Genomic DNA, 20,465 nt, shown 5'->3' with positions numbered 1-20,465 from the left:
GTATTTTTCTGTCAGTAGCCTCAAAGTGAAGATCTGATGAATTGTGCTTCTGTTAGTTCTGAATCCACACTGGGTCTCTGCTAGGAATTCCTCTGTTCTGACCTTGATCCTTTGCGGGATAACAGAGGAGAAGATCTTGCTACTATGGCAAACCAATGCCCCTGTAATTTGAGCAGTCCAGCTTTCCTTTCTCTTGTACATAGGAATTATGACAGAGTGCTTCCACTCTGTGAAAATCACTTCGTGTTCCCATATCTCTCCAAAGAGTCAGAGAAGCACCTTGGCCCCTGGGCTTATTGTATCGGGCCTGGCGTGAGACCAGGCCTAACGTGACCTCTGGAGCAAGAGAAAGGGATCTGGTCAGTCATCCTCATCAACTCAGACCATGAAACCTAATGGAATATATATATATATCAGTCCACATTATGTTATGTGTGTATATTGTTTATTATTTCAGGAGTGACCTTTAGTATCAAAGATACTAAAGGATAGGGGTTGGATTTGTTGGAAGAGCCAGAGGAACAGGAAGATTGCTGTGAAATTATCTCCTAGAAATATTAGAGAAGCTACACCCATGAAGCCCTATCAACATGGCTGCCTAAAGAGACCTGAACAAGATGGCACTGGTACACAAGATACCATGGGAAGGAGAATCTCATGGAGCTTCATTGTGAATATTCAGGCATCTGTACTGGTCTGTGCTTAGGGTCCTGACAGGACACATTTTCAGCTGCATCCACAAAGAGCACCTCATGTGTGCATTCGCTCTGTTCCCTTGTAAAAGGTGGGCCTTGTCCATCTCCCACCTCTTTCTCTTCTTCCACCATTGTCCACAGGGACTGGTCTCTGCCTGCCTCTCTGCTCCCCTTCCCCCCCCCCTTATCTGCCCCTTTCTCTCTGCCCTTCTCTGTCCCTATTTATGTCCCTTCTCTCTCTTCCAATAAACTTCTCATGTGAGCCCGGTTGTATGACATGACTCCTTTGTACCGTTTCTTAAAATTATAGCACTGGTTGTCATGAATTTGGGAGGTTCTCTTGGTGCTTCCTCTTGCCTGGCAGACTGAGGCATGCTGGGACCCTGGACCTGAGTCCACATATGACAGCCTAACTTCTCCAACTAACAGGTCGCTGGCCCCCTCTGTCTAACAAGAGCGTGACTGGTGAGCCCCACTTCTCTGGGAATTCTCCACAAGTAAGGATTTATTCCTTTACCTTCGTTTCTCTCCTCTTGAACAATCCCTGATATCAGGCAACGATGTCTCTCTTGGGGTTCAGCACCCTGTGGCCTCTGGATCTTTGAATGATGACCCAGAATTGATCCTCTCTGAAATCCTGGCATGTTAGGAATTGCTGACCCTTGTATCTTACTTCTCTGCCTCACTCAAGAGAACTGTGTCATCATGGTCTCTACCTCCAAGCTCTCAGACTTTAAAGGGCTTCTAAACTTGCCTGTCTTTGCAGTCATATATGGCCCAAATACCCCTTAAATATCAATCCGAATGGCCACTTCCTAGCAATCTATATCCCGATATTTTATGGGATCTTTGCAACATTCTCCCAGTGATCTGATAGATGGAAGGAGGTACCCTATTTTCAAGTCTTATCTTTGCTCCAAACCGTCTCTGTGTTGTTTCTGCCTGTTTCTCTACTCAGCTATGAAGCCTATTAAGCTGCATTTCTCCCTTTCATTGAGTAAACTCTCTCAAATAGAAAAAAAGGGGGTCTTATACATCTAACGCTGCTTCTTTCATTAAAGAATGCCAATGTTAGTTTCCACAGAAACAGCCTGTCTCTGCCGCCAAAGCAGTTACATGTTACCAGGTCCCTTTCTGCCATCAGCTATGCAACATATGCACCCTTTAAAAGTGCCTGCCAGACAGCGCACATTTTTTTTTGCTGTCTCTTGTCTTTTACTCCTCTCTTTGTCTCTAATTTCCTCTCTTGCCCCTTCTTCTTTCTATTGCTTCTCTTCATCTTCTCTGCCTGCCTCTCTCACGTTCCCACTCTTTCACTCTTTTGGTCTCCCCATCCCAACAAGCCTCTTGCACTAGCTCTGTTCCATGTGGCATGTTTGCTTAGTGGCATATCTTGGCAGGGCCTGCCAAAGGTACCCACTTCACACTAGGACTCTACCTGTCTGCCACATCTGCAACAGATCCACTTTCTTCCACCTGCCACTAATTTGCTTTCTGATCTGCTCTTTTACACCTATAACAAATCTGCTTTCTCCTTTATCGAGAGCTTTGCCTTTCATTCAGCACCAACAATTGGATCTCTGGTGGCCTACCTTCCTCTGACCATTTCCCCCTAGATGTGAACCTTCATTTCATTTCATTTCTTTCCTTCCTTCCTTCCTTCCTTCCTTCCTTCCTTCCTTCCCTCCCTCCCTCCCTCCCTCTCTCTCTCTCTCTCTCTCTCTCTCTCTCTCTCTCTCTCTCTCTCTCTGAGACAGAGTTTTTCTGTGTATCTCTGGCTGTCTAGGAATTTGCTCTGTAGACCAGGCTGGCCTCAAACTCACAGAGATGCATGTGCTTCTGTCTCCGAGTGTTGGGATTAAAGGCGTACACCACCACGACCTGGCTGAGGCTTCATTTCTTAAGCACAGTCCTCTTCTCACCTTCTGAGTTTCCCCGAAGTCCTGGACCCAAGCAACTGTGTCTCTCTCGGGCTCAGAGCCCTTGACTCTCCTGTTCTCGCATGACAATGTATTGAACAGCTTGTGACTACTTTATCTGATCCTCCCTGGATTCCTGGTTCTGCCTCATTCTTGGTAATCATGCACTTCTTTGCTTTTAGAGACACACTGACTATTGCTTTCAAATCAAACCTGGCCTCAGTATCCTTTGGAGCAGGCAGTCAGGGAGCCGAGAAAAGAATTCTCCACTGTCTTTCTTTTTCTTTGCTTTGTGACCTGCTTGTGTCTGTTTGATCACCTTCTCTAAACCTCCTGTCTGTTTGTTGCTACGTGTGGGACAGATGGAGAAGCCAGCTTCCTCTTGGTCAGCATGTACCAGTTCTCCCTTTCTTTTTATTTACTCAACTTCTGTTTAATGTGTGTGTGTGTGTGTGTGTGTGTGTGTGTGTGTGTGTACGCATGCATGCATGTGCGCACATGTGACTTGGATTTAATCCTGTATGTATAATGTACGCTAGGTTTGATTCTGCATTTATGTATATGTAACTTGGATTCAACTCTGTGTATATGTGCATGTAATTGTTGTTTAGAACAACATGTTTTAAATAGCAACCACATGGCTCTCTTCCATCTTATTTGGTGACCTCATCATGATATAAGCAGCTACATGGCTGGAAGCCATCTTTTACGAAGGTTAAAGGGTACACTAATTAGTCTTAATGAACCCTCTGTTTGTTTGATCTCCTTTTAGAATAAGAACGCAACAAGTCTCAGATATTTTGGATTAGTCTGGACTTTTCTATGATGATAGAAATTTAAGGCTATATGTGATTCAACCCTGGTTTAGAACATATTCCATATGGTGATAAAACTTTAAGGTAATAAAGGTCTATTTAAATTGACAAAAACTGACTTAGAGGTTTACACCTGACTACTTACATCTTTGACAAGTGTTCAACACTAAGCTTTCTAGAGAATTGAAATAAGTAGTGACATATGTTTGATAAATAAGATATATATTCTATAATTGAGTTTCTGGTTCCCCAAGAGGATCCTTTCCCCAGAGTTAGACGTTTGCCCCCATGGCTCATCAAGGACAATGCTGATCCCTGTGTTCCGTCAGTCCCTGCTCACAGACCCCTTTTGTCCTTTTTCCATTTGTTCCTGGTGATCTTTCCCCTGTCACTTTTCATTGCCTTCTCAGGAGACAACCTTACCACTTTGGTAAAAATTTGTTCTGTTTCACTTTTTACTTTTGACTGCCTTCAGTCATCAACCACCTGTGTCTCCTTGTAAACTGGATAGAAAGAGGGTGTCCATGTGATGCTGCGGTGATGGGAGAGGAACAGGTGCTTTACGGTTTGTTCATGTGAAGGTAGGAAGGCTTAAGTGCTGATAAGGAGAAAGTGATATGAGATGTCGAAAATAATGAAGCATGTTCCCGATTTCTTTCTCTCACTATGTTACTGTTCATTATCTTGACATTAAGTGATGGAATTCTGATAAGCTATTAGTATATCTCTGGCAGAGTACTATACACTATATTCTACCACTGTAGTATCATAGCCACAACCTCAGAATTTTAAAATCTCTTTGGTTGCTTTATAATGTACCTAAAACTTATCTGTTTTGTAAATTCAATGTTCTTCTGAGCTCCAGAGAGTTGAATTGGATCTACCTCGAACAGTATTTTGCCAGGTCCAAGTGGCACTTGATGGCTCCATGGAGCTTGGACAGTGAAGTGAAACAGCCAGAGACCCCAGGACGTGGCAAGCTTCCCATCTTTTTCATGGCCTCCAAAGATGACCAATGTCCCCCAGGTCAGCAGGAAGCACTCCCAAAAACATGGCATCCTCATCCCTGCCTAACTTGCTACCCCTCTCTAACTCCTTACCTTTTATATTAAATAAATGGAGGAATGCTTGTATTCAGGCATCTGTGTCCACCTGCTCTTAGGGGGTAAGTCCTCAGTTGCAGACACTAAGAATACCCCTTGTGCACATTCATTATGTTCCCTTATAAAAAGTAGGCCTTGCCCACTTCCCATCTCTTTCTCTTCTGCTGCTCTTGTCCCCAGGGATCAGTCTTTGCCTCCTCTCTACCCCTTCTCTGTCCTCTTCTCTGCCCCTTTCTCTGCCTCCTTCTCGGTCCTCTTAACTGCGCCTTTTCTCCCCTCTTTCAGTAAACCTCCTATGTGAGCTCCATTGTATGGGGTGACTCCTTCCTGCTGCTTTTATTAAACTATAGCACTCATTCTTTGAAAAGAACTACAGGCAACTATGGAATGGTGAGTGGGAGAAATAGTCTTCTTCAGAGAAGCACTCCCAACTTGGTTATTCAATAACAATGTGGTCAACCTTGTGCTTTAATTCTGAAATTGCAAGATTTCCATTTGAAATTTGAATAAATTTGACTTTATGAAAATGCTGGTAAATGATTGATCTTTCTATAGAAATAACGTAGGCTGGAATATAGATATAAATAGAAATCAGTATAGTAGGATATATACATGGGTGATAAATTCTACAATGAGCTGCTTTCTCTAAAAGTCTATGAAATTATGAGGATGGTATAGGACAATTTTCTACTTTTGAAAGACTAGACATGTATGATAGCTCTGCTATTCTATAGTAATCTACTTAGTACCTCTGTTAATGTAGAATATTGAGCCCAAGAGTCCATAATACAGACTCATTTATTAAGCCTTCACAGAAAAGGTACATACTGGATGAAAATAAGATAGTAATTAAACCGAAAGGAGAATCACACATTAAACATATATGACCAAGAATATTTATCATGAATTTTTTATACAAGAAGTTTGCCTTTTACCATAGAGAACCCATTTTACAAATTAGCTTTAGAAGTCAAGTCTCCACTAAGCTTTAGAAAAGCTTTTGTTAAAACTGAAATATATTGATAAAGTGATTTAATATAGTTGAAAACAAGTTGCAGCACTCTAGCTGGGCCCTCTGAAACCTTGTGTTGCAGAAACATCTATATATCATTATAGGTAGCATTTACTGTAATTTGACATCAATCTTTAAAAATTATAATGCTAAGCTCCCAACAATATTTTCTTTGTTAGTACATTACTACTATTTTATTCATGTGGTTTACTGTGGTTATATGAATTATTCCCAATTCTACCACAGTGTCCTGGACTCTGATATCCTTTAAATAAAAGGCACTGGCAACATTGGGTTTACTCAAAGAGCAGCTCAGTGCATTTTAATATCTATATGTCCTATGAACCAATGCCGAAGAACCTCGGCATTATTCTGTAGAACTGTGTTCCATCTGAATGAACAGTGATTACCTGTGTGCGGGTGATACAGTCCTTTAATTTGGTGGCACAGAGCGAATTTTTTTCAGACTTTTAATTTGTTTATTTATTGAAAATAGATTCTTCTCTCATCCTGACCACAGTTTCCCTTTCCTATATTCCTCACAGCTTTCTGCTATTTCCCCTCTCCCCCAGATCCACTCTCCTTCCATTTCCCGTCAGAAAAAGTAGACCGCTAAGAGACAACAACCAAACAGGACAAAACAAGGTTCAATAACACAAGGCAAAAGCCCTCCTGTCAAGGCTGTACAAGGCAACCCAATAGGAGGAAAAGAGTAAGCAAAAGAGTCAAAAACCATACCCGCTCCTACTGTTAGGAGTCACACAAGAATAGAAAGCTAACAGCCATAACATGTACACAGAGGACCTGGTGCAGACCCATATAAGCCCTGTGCCTGCTGCTTCAGTCTCTGTGAGCCCATATGTACCTTGATTAGTTCATTCTATGGGCGGTGTTCTCCAGCTGTCCTCCATCCTCTGACTCCTACAGTCTTCTTCCCCTTTTCCATGGGATTCCCTGAACTCCAAGGGGGGGGGACCTGATGGAGACCTCCAATTTAGACTATCTCTTATTTCTGATTGTGGGTCTCTGCACCCACTCCCATTTGTTTCTGGAGGAAGCCTCTCTCATGACTTTTAACTACTGGTTGTGTCCATGAAATAAATATCTGCAAAACCCCAAATAAATAAAGAAAGTTAACTTGACATTCAAGTTTCAAACTTAGCACGGCATTGATTTCTTTACCCTATCTATGACTCAGGGAAGACAGAGCAAAGAAAACGTAGTCTACTCTCTCACCTTCTTTCTGCTTTTCTTCTCCTTGCTACTCTTTTTGTATAGACCACAATAAAAGGCATTTCAAGAGATACATTTTGTACTGCTCTTAATTTTCCATTTCATAATGGTGGTGGTGCTGGTAGTGTGTGTGTGTGTGTGTGTGTGTGTGTGTGTGTGTGTGTGTGTACTATATATTTGGATTGCATGCACAAAGATCTGTAATAAAGACAGCTATTAGTTAAACGACTGGCCGGGAGATAGGAATTTCCCTAAATATAAAAGAAGAGCCTTAAAGTACATTGAGATAAGTGCAAGAAAAAACTGGACTTCAATTCAATTCTGTCCATGGTTATGACTATTATGCAAGGCAAATTACTTAACCTTTTCTTGTTTTCATTTTTAACTGCAAGACAGAGGTAACAGTAGCTGCCCCACCGTAAAACTCTTATGTAGATAAAATGCATTATGGTATTTTAAGATCATAAATGCTCTAAGTGTAGGCTGCTATTGTTATACACATGTCAAAAAATCCAATTAGAGGGTGAAAAACTAGGAATCAATTATTTCAGTTTAACAGAATTGTCAGCAAGTACCTAAGTGACAGTCTTTACATACATACTTTTCAACCATTTTCCAATAATATATCCCCCTTTCAAAGATAAGTCCATTGTTACTTAGATTGGCTAATTATTATCCTTTAACTGGAGATCTGAATTCATGATCTTATAACAGATACAGTTGGAGGTAACTTTAGCAATAAGATGGTCCTAATAGGTACTTCCATGTTTGTCAAAGCCTTAATAGCTCTCAAGAAAAACAGAAAAGGAGAGGGGGATCTGACAGGGTTGTATTCCCCTCCCTTATTTGGTCTACAGAACTACAGCTTCTCTGTTTTATATATCCATGAACAATTTCTGGATAATATTTAATTTGCATAAGGATTTTCCTCCTGGACTCTCGAAGGGGCTGAAAGCAAACAACCCATTTTTCAAATGAGAAACTCGATCCCATAGAAGTGAAGCTGTAGTCTCTATCTGGTCTTGGCTAAAGCATCTTCAGGACAAACTATAAATTGTGCCGCATCAATCAATGGAGTGTTGTTTACATGGTCGTATATTCAGCAGAAACTGACTAGAAAGCATCATTTTTTTTTGTCCTTTGCTGTTGCAAAGATAGATCTTGTGGGATGAATTTCAAAGAAATGCCACTCGCCCTACCAAGGCCAGCGTTTTGCAAAACAGTAAAAATGCTATTGCTGCCTTTAGTATATTTCAGTTCTTTTTCCTTATCACTTTTCTTTGTTCCTGGTTTTCTATTTTGACATCTAACTTGGAAGAATTCATTGTTGAACTTCTCAATAAATTTTACCCTCAGTCAGATGGATACTAAAAATGTTAGGATTTTACTTGATCCTGATGCTAGAGAAATCATAGTTAAGAAATATCCCCAGCCTTTCAGTGTTCTGGGAAACGCTAAGTACAATCTCTCTCTCTCTCTCTCTCTCTCTCTCTCTCTCTCTCTCTCTCTCTCTCTCTCTCCCTCCCTCCCTCACACACACACACACACACATAGACACACACATACATACACACACACACATATACACACACACATCAAATGCACACACATACACCAAACGTGTACAATACATCCTTCCTTATAGAACATGTAAGGTAAAGTCCTTTGTCCATTCCCTTTCATAAGATTTGCCTATTAAAATGACAATAGAATCTTTTCATCTAAGATCCATGGCCTCATTGCTAACTAACTCTATATACTTATCTTTATGTTCACATATAACTCTCACTTCTAATTGAAGAATAATTGAAGAAGATTCTCTTTGCAGCAGATGAAGAGCATCACAGAAATTCTCACATAGTAAATATGCAGAGAACAGTTGACTTTGGGATGCCCAGCACTGACTGATGATACATCAGGAAGTCTGTTGTGAGTTTGTGCTTTCTAGCTATAACAGGGAAGCTTTACCTATGGATCCTCAGCAAAATGACTACTTAAACAAATCTCAACAATATCAACACCATTTAACAGTCCAACTTAGATGGAGAAATCTCAAGTGACCCAAGACTGGATGAAGAGCTACAAGCAACTAACAACAAAGGATGTACCACCCAATCAGTTATCTAATACCAAGTGGTCAACTCTGTAAACATACATGCAGGTACCACTGAACAGAATCAGCATGGTACATTCATATGTTGGTTCATTTATATGCATATGTAACATTAAAGGTTAAATAGGAGAAGACTGTGAACTTGCCAGGGAGTTGGGTATGGTGGGTATGGGCATTATAGCAGTGTGTAGAAAGAAGGGGAAAACGATGTAATTATATTTTAATTACATAAAAAACCTGTGATTCTCTTGTTCCCCTGAGACATGGCCTTTCTTCTATTGTCTGACTGCTGAAAGACCATATTCAAGGCATCCGTTTTCTGTTCATTGTTCATGAATAAACAGCTGAGATTAAAATACTTTGTTCATTTGAAAGAACGTAGTAATAAACACAATGTTCCCTGTACTGCTAACTGACTGAGTGACCTATCTTCCTTTGGTTGCAAATCAATTCCTACATGTACATCATTCCACATGTATCTTCTCCACTTCCTTTAAAAGTCTAAGGGCAAAACCTACCAGTGGTTTAGCTTGAATACAATCCATTGCTTTAATGGCACTGTTCTTTGAACCTTCCATGCTGAGAAGGTCTTTAGCAATTCAGATGTTTATTTTGTGTTATGCTGTCACAATAATAGACAAGAAAACCATAGAATGTGGAACTAAGTGTCCTTGGTTCCAGAACCAGTTCTCTTCTGTGATCTTGACTTTTCACATCCTTATTTTCTTTCTTTTTTTTATTGATTTTTATTGAGCTCTATATTTTTCTCTCTGTTCCTTTCCCTGCTTCTCCCCTCCCCTTTTCAACCCTCCCACAAGGTTCCCATGCTCCCAATTTACTCAGGAGATCTTGTCTTTTTCTACTTCCCATGTAGATTAGATCAACGTAAGTCTCTCTTAGGGTCCTTATTGTTGTCTAAGTTCTTTGGGGTTGTAATTTGTAGGCTGGTTTTCTTTGCTTTATGTTTAAAAAACCAGTAATGAGTGAGTACATGTGATAATGATCTTTCTGTGCCTCACTCAAAATAATGTTTTCTAGCTCCATCCATTTTCCTGCAAAATTAAAGATGTCATTATTTTTTTCTGCTGTGTAATACTCCATTGTGTAAATGCACCACATTTTCCTTATCCATTCTTCGGTTGAGGGGCAGTTAGGTTGTTTCCAGGATCTGGCTATGGCAAACAATGCTGCTATGAACATAGTTGAGCACATGTCCTTGTGGCACTATAGAAGAGAAAGTGGAAAGTACACTTGAATGAATTGGCACAAGAGGCCACTTCCTAAATATAACCCCAGCAGCACAGACACTGAGAGAAACAATTAATAAAAGCGACCTCCTGAAATTGAAAAGCTTCTGTAAAGCAAAGGACGTGGTCAACAAGACAAAACGACAGCTCACAGAATGGGAAAAGATCTTTACTAACCCCACATCAGACAGATGTCTGATCTCCAAATCATACAAAGAACTCAAGAAATTGGTCATCAAAAGAACGAATAATCCAATAAAAAATTGAGTACAGACCTAAACAGAGAACTTTCAACAGAGGAATCTAAAATGGGTGAAAGAGACTTAAGGAAATGTTTAACATTCTTAGTCATCATAGAAATGCAAATCAAAACAACTCTGAGATTCTATCTTATACCTGTAAGAATGGCCAAGATAAAAAAGTTGATGACAACTTATGCTGGAGAGCTTGTGGGGAAAAGAGAACACTCTTGCATTGATGGTGAGAATGCAAGCTGGTACAGCCCCTTTGGATGTCAGTATAGCAATTTCTCAGAAATTATATATCCAAAAGATGTTCAATTGTGCCATATCCTCATTTTCTCCAATTTAAATAACAATTCTTCATTCCATTTTCTTTAAGACTTAAAAGCTATGTATTATAGTTATTACTAGTTTTATTGGTGGATGTAACATGACTATGGTCTAAGTGAAAATACTTTATTTTTTCTTATCTTCTCTATTCTGCTTAAACTAATTGTTTCATAATGTTTCTAGCTAAATGGTAAGATCTATAAAGTTTCACTGTAGTTAGTATCTGCTGAAATACAATATAACAAACCATGATATTAGGTTATAGTTAAGGCTGCTGTAAAGTTACTTAAAACTCACAACTTGATATACATGACATCTGCTGACCTGACTCCTGAGATTTATTGTTATATGCATAGATTAAGTTGTTTCTTAACCCTCAACAGAGATGGTTCTATTTGCAGTAGATAATAATTAACACTGAGACCCACAGCTGGTCAAGGTACAGAGGATAAGAACTTACAGAATGTTCAGCACTACATGGGATATTTATATTACATCACTTCCTCCAAGGCTCAGGGATCATTGTAGAAGAGGGGACTCAAAGCATCTAAGAGCCAGAGGCAGTAGATGATTACATGGAAACTGTTTTCAGACTTAACAGGTCAGCTGCACAAATGAACTCACAGCAATTGTGACAACACATGAGACCAGCACAAGCTCCAGCCAGACTAAATCCGAACGTGAAAGGGAAAGTGAGCATGAAGTGAGCAGCTAAATTTCTTAAAAGTGTATGCCCTACTAAGTCGACCATGCTCCAGCAGAAGATCACACATCAATAAATATATGATAAGCATTGAATGGAATTCAATGGGTGCTAACAAATGGACAGAAAGTTGTTTAGGTAGGGCAAGGGATTGATCTGGGAGGAAATGGAGGAGTGGGTGCTTCCCTAGAACTGGGATTAAAGGTGTAGGCCACCACCACCTGGATTTGTTTCTGCTTATATCTTGTGTAGCCCAGGGTGGATCTTGAATTCACAGAGATCCATCTGCCTCTGTCTTCCAAATCCTGGGATTAAAGGTGTGTGTCACCATTACCTGCCTCTAGTGGCTTCAGCTTTGCCTCTGGAATTCAGGAAAGATTTATTTACTAAAATACAAATAACATGCCACTATATATTTAGATATGCCATAGATCTATGCTCTATTTATCTTCTCCCCTCCTCACCTTTGCTGCTCTTTCTTCTCCTTAAATAGCTTCACTTTTGCTTTTATGACATATGAACCCAAAATTATGTTTCTTTTAAAATAATATTCTAGTAATTCCTTGACAGTTTAATAATTTTATCATACTTACTTCCATTCTCCATCATCCTCCATGCCTTCACCTTCCCACAAATGCAAATTTATGAGTTTTCTATATCCATTCAATACAAGGTGTGCTGCCCTATTGCCTTTAGAGATGGGGTCAGTCCTGGAATATTGCTGACTTACAAGGGGTCACATATAATGCTGTTTCTTAGAAATATTATGAAATTTGAAAAATTTTCCATGTTTGTTTTTATAATTGAGCAGAAATATAAAACAATTTTCATTGGGCTCATTTTAAGGGGAAATGTTTATGCAGCATCTTAGCTTGCCAATGCTACACAGTAAGATGCTGTAAAAAAAAAAAAAAAGTTAAGAGGCTAGGTTCTGAGACCAGTCAAGTAGTTTCTAGCTTTTTGATCATGAGTAAATCACTAAACCTCTCTGTGCCTCTGTTTATCTCTTAAAACAGGAAGCACAATGACCCATCATGATTTAATCCCCATAAAGCATCTGTAACAATCTTGGATGTAGTATTATTTAATAAGTTTTAGACTGCAGTTTTAACCTAGTTCCTTGAAAGGAATTATGAGACATTTGAATTCAAATGCAAAATTGAATCTAAACTTAGGACAACCATGTGCTCATCTTTTGCTGTCCTGCATTTTGCATTTTCTTTAGACAGGTGTTGCTGATTTTCACCATGAATGACAAAAAAGTCCCTAGGAAGATAATGCCAGATGGTGGCTTTTATGTCTTCCCATGTGAAGGAATCAAACAAGAAGAAAGAAAAAAGGAAAAGTGAATAAAAGAGATGGGGAAGAAATGTCTGAGCCTACTTTAGTCCTTTCCTTGTCCACTTCTGAGCCCTTTCCTTCAGCCCTACCCCCTTACAATGGTAACAGTGAAACTTTCAGGAAAGATCAGTCCTGGGTAGAATGAAGTATTTTGTGAATTGAAAATTATACCAAAAGCTTTATCTTCATTTAACCGTAAGTGTTTACTTTTACTGAACCATGGGGCAAAGCAAAGTTATCATTCCAAAAGCAGAAGAAAAGAAAAAGAAACCCTCAAAAATACCCCCCCCAAAGCAATGAAACAGATGTGTAGAGACTACTAAATCAAAAAATGTGCAAAACAAACTGACTGTGTACTTAGAGCTAGTGAAGCAAAATAAAACTTATTGCCTTTACAAAATTGTGATTTTCTTAAGGGTAATGTTTGTTTTATATATTTATTTGTTTAATTTTATGTTATGAAAATAGAGGAGAGTTTTGTTCTCAATTTCTCCTTTAAAATCAGACATACAAAAAATTTACATAGCAAAAGTACCTCTGTACTTAAACCTGTTTCAAGGGAAGTCATAACACAAAGTTCTAGTTATTTTTATTTGCTTATTAAGACTAAAGTCACTCATTCTGACTTGGAAGTTAGGAGTGTGAGTATTGAGTCATTTATTTAAATAAGTCTCCTAGTTCACGCTCATGTTGGTGTTACTTTGAACAATTCAGGACTCGAAGTAATTTTCTTTCAACTAGTAAGAATGCATGTTTCCCAACTAAAAAATAATTCATGCTTTCCCATTTTGTTACAAACATTCACCTTTACACGAGGCAGAAACTGCCTTTACTTATTATAAACAGAAGAAATTTCTATATACCCTTTGTAAAATGTTATATATAAATAAACGCTAGGCTAGGAATGAGGGAACTTAATCACAATCCCATGTTGCTTCAGGGTAGTTATATGTGAAATGAAATTTTCATTGTATTGAAAGTTCCATTCTATAAATATTTATTTATTTTCAAAATTGCCAACATATTTGAACAGTTTAATTGGTTTATACTCAAAGCACTGGAGAAAAAGAAATTTGCTTCACAAGACACTGACATGGGCTTTTTCTGTTCACGTAGGGGAGTTCTTTCAAGAGATAATGAAATTTATTGTGAAGCGAAGCCATCCCAGATATGGTCCTAATAACTTAATTAGGAAAAAAAATTAATCAAGAATCCATCAATCATTTTAGTCACTGTACCTTTTTTCTCTGATTTGTCAGAAACTTTTCCTCCAATGGGAGAGTAAGTAGTGTCCATGGACTCGGTCCCTGTGTTCCCATTGCTAATTCCATTCGCATAGATCTGTCCAACTGGTTGCAACTGCCACGTCAGGCCAAACAAGTGTACTGCTGTAAGAAAACAAGCGTATATTAACTTATTCTGACTCACTTAGAAGGCTGCTAACCCAGCTATCCTTTTCCACCTGAAAATGTTAGAATTAGTGGCTTTTTAACTAAGCTAATGGACCAGAAGTTTTAAATCTATATCAACAGATACAGTTCTTTTCTCAAGTAACTGGTGCTAAAACACTGAGCCAAAAGCTATCCAAGAGATAGTTTTAGAAATCGGAGGATTATTTGACCAATTACAATGGGATTGTTCTTGGCTCCTCAGGGCTGTGATCTCATCTGTTTCCATTTTCCTTATGGAAATGCACTGCAGAATAATGTGGGTAGGAAAATATCAACCGAGGAGAACTTCCTTATGACTGACCCAATTCAATTCAACAAATATTTATTGAGTTCCTAGTATTCATAGGCCCTTCATAACTGATACATGTGTTAAAATCTAGATGCCTGTTAGAGAAAGATTTGGTAGTTTTATAAATGTAAAATAGTCATAATATTATGTAGAAGAATTGATATAATGTATGTTTAATTTTCTATCAGAAGCCTGAGATCTTTGGTAGTATCATTGTGCAGGAATATGATCACATCAATTTTGTATGAAAATATTAAAATATAAGGAGTTTTGTGTAAGATAATGTGGGATCATATATAAAAGCAAAACAAAATATGAATATAGAAAAACCTTAAATTTTGACTTGTCTTTGGGAAAAAAATCAGTTTGTAAGAAATTATTATGAATGTATTTAAGATTGTCCATGATAACATCTGAAAATAATATTCAAAACTTAAAATCAATCTAAATATTTATCAATTGGTGTGTAATTACCTGGCGATGCATTAATAACACAAAATTATATAGTTATTAAAATCGCACTGAAAATGTCATACAACATCCTTGGAAATAATCATGAAGCATCAAATGAAAATGCCAGGCTTCCCAAAAGTATGAATTATATAATCTGAATTTTGTGACTGTGTATGACTACATATACAGGAATTCATATCTTAGAGAAAGAATGTGTGGAAGCAACATGTTAAGGGTTTGGGAGCTTATGGAGGATTTTAGTTTTCTCTTTATGATTTCTATATTTCTCTATTTGAAAATAAATGGATTAAAGAAGAAATAAGCTATATTTGGCTAGCTTGATTTTGTAACGAATGATTTTTACAAAGGAATTACTATTAGAGATAAATACTTATATTTGTGCATGCTTTGAAGAGTAACAGAGACAGGAAGGGTGAGGGGAGGGCTGAACAAAGTATTAATTCACAATGTGCAGAGTGGTTTTGAAGCAAAGGATGCTGTTTGGGTTCATTGGAGCTTTGCTATGGTAAGTAAATGCAGAATGTTAGCGTTAAGACCATATTTTAGAAAACTATGGGTGCCACACTTAGATATTTGCATTTAATTTACTAAGCAATATAAACATTAATATTTCCTGAACAGGTGATATGTTAAGCTTTCTTTAGGGAGTTAAGTTAGATATAAATGGGATTATTGAGTGTTTTACTGAAGTAAATGATATCATCAAATTACATTTCGCAAAAAGATAATTCTAGTCACAGGGCAAAACAAAGTAAATTGGAAATGTAAAATATGTATCAAGGAAACAAATGGGGTGGGCTTGCAGCAATGTTGGTGAGAAATAGTTCCTCAGTTCAGTTAATGTCTTAAGAGTGTCACAGTTATTTACAGTGAGAAGTCAATAGAGGTCCCATAAGAAGAAATTGTAGGGTGGTGGTGCATGCCTTTGATCCCAGCACTCAGGAGTCAGATGCAGGTGGATCTCTGCGAGCTCACGGCCAGCCTGGTCTACAGAGTGAGCTCCAGGACAACCAAGGCTACACAAAGAAACCTTGTCTCAAAAGACTAAAAATAGATGATAATAAAATAACAAAGAAGAAGAAATTGTAGATTTAACAACAACTCCTGTACTTAAGGCTCAGGAAAGATTATGGAAGAGGGAGCAGAAAGAGTATAAGAGCCAGAGGACTCTGGAGTTTGCTGTGAGATTGTCTCCTCATAATATCATTCGTGTACATAGGTGTACAAAGAGATCATGGACATATAGATGAGCTAATTCTAAGACTAATTAAAAACGGTTACAATTTAGAGCCATAATAACTCATAAAATGGTGAATCCATTAAAAATATTTAGGGGATTCTTTACTTAGCTTACAAGTGGTTGGAGCTGCATCTGTGTTCTATAGATGACTAATTGAACAGATAGTTTGAGGTTAGATGCGAGGAAGTAAATGAATTCGTCCTGAGAGAAATGGGTTTCCAAGGACTGATGTGGCATCCAGAAACTTCAGTTTATACATGATGTGGGAGTGTCATATATCAATCTGTTGATTTCATTGGTTAAGCAATAAAGAAACTGCTTGGCCCTGGTAGGTTAAAACATAGGTGGGAGGAGTAAACAGAACAGAATGCTGGAGGAAGAGGAAGTGAGCTCAGACTCCACAGCTCTGCTCTCTGGAGCAGAGACGCCATGCTCGCCTCTCCCGGGCAGACGTAATAGCTCTGCTCTCTGAGGTAGACGCTATCGATGAAGCTCTGACCCAGGATGGACGTAGGTTAAGATCTTTCCTGGTAAGCGCACCTCGTGGTGCTACATAGATTATTAGAAATGGGTTAAGAGGCTGAAACTAATGGGCCAGGCAGTGTTTAAAAGAACACAGTTTGTTTGTTGTTATTTCTGGTGTAAAGCTAGCCGCGCAGGAGCCAAGAGGGACGAAAAGCAGGCCTGCAGCTCCCTACTACATATATAGGAATACTAAAGCTAGAACAAGATTGTAAAAACATGCATGCACAGAGTCAACAGTGAAGTTATGAGAGTAAATGAGGCCACTGAAGAGACTGTTAGAATAGAGCCTAAGGTAGAATCCCCGTTTTTTCAAATACTACCAAAAGGTGAGAAAGCAAAAGTGAATCTTTCCATAAATCATTTGATATTTTTCTTCATGTTATTAGGGAACCTGAGAGGATTTAATTTATACTTCTATCACTTATATATACTAGCCAAAGATCCCATTTAAAAATCATCTGTCTACTTTTAGTTGGAGCTAAAGAGATTTCTAACATCCAATTTCTACTTTATATTTAAAACTTTAAAGTATTTAATTGGTTTCTCCCTTTTCATTGGATTAAAGCCAGTGTATCTTGATGATTTTCTCTTGCGATTAATGGAACTACTGAAACCAAAGGATAAAGGTTTTGAAGAATATACGGCATATTAAAAACACAATATTAGTGCCATTGCTGAGATTTTCTGGCCAAAAAAAGTGAAGTTTGGTTACTCTTATTGTCCTAGTTCAAGGTATTTATTAGTATCTTAGAAAGTGTATTCAGGTTCCCCCCCAATTTAATAATATTGATATTACAAATCATATTGAAAGTTGTTTCATTTCCTTGGCTCAATTATTTTTTGTGAAATTAGATTGACCATTTATAACAGAAGGCATAATGAGTGTCATTTTGAAAACCAAGAGAGCAATTTTATGTACTTTATTTAAGTTCAACCAGTTTCCTGAGGGCATAAGAAAATGAGGGGAAAATGCATGTGATGAGACAGTCATTTTAAAATATGTAAGGAGGATTTATCTCTTACTGTCAGAAGGAATAGGCAGATACAGAGGTAAGAGCACATTCAAAAGAACATTCTGTGAGAACAATGAAGTTTTATAATTTTAAGTATATGATATGTTTTCCAGGGAGCAAGTTGTTTAGAATGTATATTGGTGTGAATATAAAACGAAAGTTAATTACTTGTTCCAGATCAAGGGTACCATTGCAAGATGACTGACCTTTTCTCTCTTCGACATTGAATATCTATATGCTGAGTTGCGAAAGGAATCCAAACAGTGTATTTATATGAAGAGTAGACTGTGGTCTCTAAAGAACTCCAGAGTTTCATTAGAAACAATCATAGCTTTCCCACATTAAGGCAATCAATAAATGTATGTTGATTTGTGCTCTATATCAATATGTCATTAAAAAGACTTGGTAGTAGTTTACACGTAGGGATTATTTTTTGATTTAAGAAATATTTTCAGATATGTGACAAGTATGCTGGGGATGTTGGGGATACAGACAGAAAATGGATGAAATTGGCAATCATTATATTAAGTGATGTAACCTACACTCAGAAATAGAAAGAGTTCATGCTTTTTCTTATACGTGGATTCAAGGCTTTAGCACACACACACACACACACACACACACACACACACACCCCTAATATGGATACTATATGCAGACAATTTATATAGCCTACTAAGTATGGACTGACTGACTGACATCCTTGAAAAGAAGATAAATTTTTAAGTTATATTCATATTTAGTTTACTTAATAACTACTTTATGCAAGGAAGTTTTTTTTTTATTTTAGTGTTCAGAGTTGTACAGAATTTAAATGATGACTTAAGATAGACCAAGAAAAATATATGGTATAACATAAATTATAAGGCTGAATTTTTATGGGACCAAAGAAGCACAAATCAGATATTTTGAGGAAGTTAAAAGTTCTGTGAGGAAAATATAGGTAAAGGTGTGGACAGTTAATATTTTGTTACAGGATCCAGAATTGCCTAAGAGACAAGCCCTCATAATGACTGTGAGGAATTACTTTATAAATTAGCCTCATAGTATACTTGAAGGGATTAACTAGATTAGGTTAATTGTGGCTGACATCCTTACAAGTAAGAAAGCTGACACCTAATATTCATCTCCCTTTGCTTCCTTACTGCAGATGCAACGTGACTGGTTGGCCTCTTACTCCTGATACCCTACCTTTACTGTTACAGTGAAATATATCATCTAACAGTCAACATCTTCTGCCTTTATTTGTTTTATCATAGCAAAAAGGAATAGCAGCTAACACAGTGCAGTCAGGAAAGGCTTCTCAGAGGGATGTTACATTTGAATAAGATGGACCAGGTGACACACAGGTATCTAGAGCAGTGGTTCTTAACCTGCGGGTCATTAACCCCCTGGGATTGCATATCAAATATCCTGCATATCAGATCTCTATAGTATGGTTAGTAACAGCAGCAAAATTACAGTTCTGAAGTAGCAATGAAATAATTGTATGTTTGGAGTCACTATAACACGAAGAGCTGTATTAAAGGGTCACAGATTTAGGAAGGTTGAGAATCACATATGTAGTGCAAATCCTTTTAGATAAACAGAGTAGAGATATAAAAACCTTTGAAGGATAACATGAAATCTGCTAGGAGCATTAAATACCTAATGTGAGGCCAGTCAGGAAGAGTGGGAGAAAAACTCATATGCATAATTACTGATCCCATAATCCTGTTATCTTAGTGGTCTAACCCACTTCACACATAGTCATCAATAAACAAGAAATGAATGGAAACTGATAAAATTTAAATTTTTCATGTAGTGCTCCAAATGAGTTAAGGAAGAATAAATATAGTACTTGATTCCCAACAAGATAATGATGTATACATAAATGTACATACTCAGGGAGGGGACAGACACTATCCAGCTTAATGTGGGGTACAAGTTACTTTGTATTTTACTGAAATTCACTGACTCGGCAGAATGTGTGTGCCAATTCAGATAATCCTCGAGTAATGTCTTTTCACCAGATGAAGAATGACAGTTCCTAATGGTGCTTTAACAAATGTTCCCTGCTACTCAGCACTATACGATTTGTAATTATTAGTCTGCCTTTAATTCAATTGTAAAGAGCTATGCCCTGAAATCACAAGCTCACTACAAATTTAAGGCAACAAGTTATTTCCTGTTGGCAAATGCACTCCATTGAACAGCACAGGCCTAAGCAATTCAGGACACATATCCCATATCTAAGTTTAAAATATTCCTGTAGGCTGAGCAAGCTATCATCCCTCTAGAGGAAATGGCTTCAAAGAGCCAGATCATGCACTAGGGCTAAATACTGGTTCCACTGCTAGTGGTCCCACAAACTGCCCTGCAGAACAGGGCATATCCTGTGAATCTGTTTAAATAGAAAACACTTATCTCTACATAGGTAAATGTGCAGAAACATAATAGAGAACTAGAGAAACCCAGAGGTACTTAATATTTTTGTATTATGGTTACAATCTTTTGACAATGATATATATTCATATATTGCTAAGTAAAAATACTTATGTGCTAAAGGGTACCTTTGCGAAGTTGAATGGATATAGGCATCATTCTATTTTTACCTTTTTTGGTAGTTGCTTGTGTCTAAAACATGAGTTTCAACTACTTTTAAAATATTTTATTTTTAAAAGTGGAAAAGTAAGTTTTAAAATTTTAGGTATGTAACTGCACGTGCTGGCTTTGGGGGG

The 20,465-nt window shown here is 37.8% G+C and overlaps 1 protein-coding gene across 3 annotated transcripts in view; it reads right to left on the bottom strand.

Moving 5' to 3' along the window:
- The window catches only part of Tenm1 (teneurin transmembrane protein 1), an 825,611-nt gene that overhangs the window by 283,313 nt on the left and 521,833 nt on the right, over window positions 1–20,465 (bottom strand). For 2 of the 3 annotated variants that reach the window (XM_026784949.1, XM_026784950.1), the window contains one exon: window positions 13,992–14,141. The exons of the other annotated variant lie outside the window; for it this stretch is intronic. In XM_026784949.1, coding sequence (XP_026640750.1) covers window positions 13,992–14,141 — 150 coding nt within the window. The remainder of the gene's footprint in view (window positions 1–13,991; window positions 14,142–20,465) is intronic. 3 annotated transcript variants of the gene reach the window in all.

This window comes from Microtus ochrogaster, chromosome X (assembly GCF_000317375.1).
Source record: "Microtus ochrogaster isolate Prairie Vole_2 chromosome X, MicOch1.0, whole genome shotgun sequence".
Classification (NCBI taxonomy): Eukaryota; Metazoa; Chordata; class Mammalia; order Rodentia; family Cricetidae; genus Microtus; species Microtus ochrogaster.
This window is presented reverse-complemented; position numbering and strand designations above follow the sequence as displayed.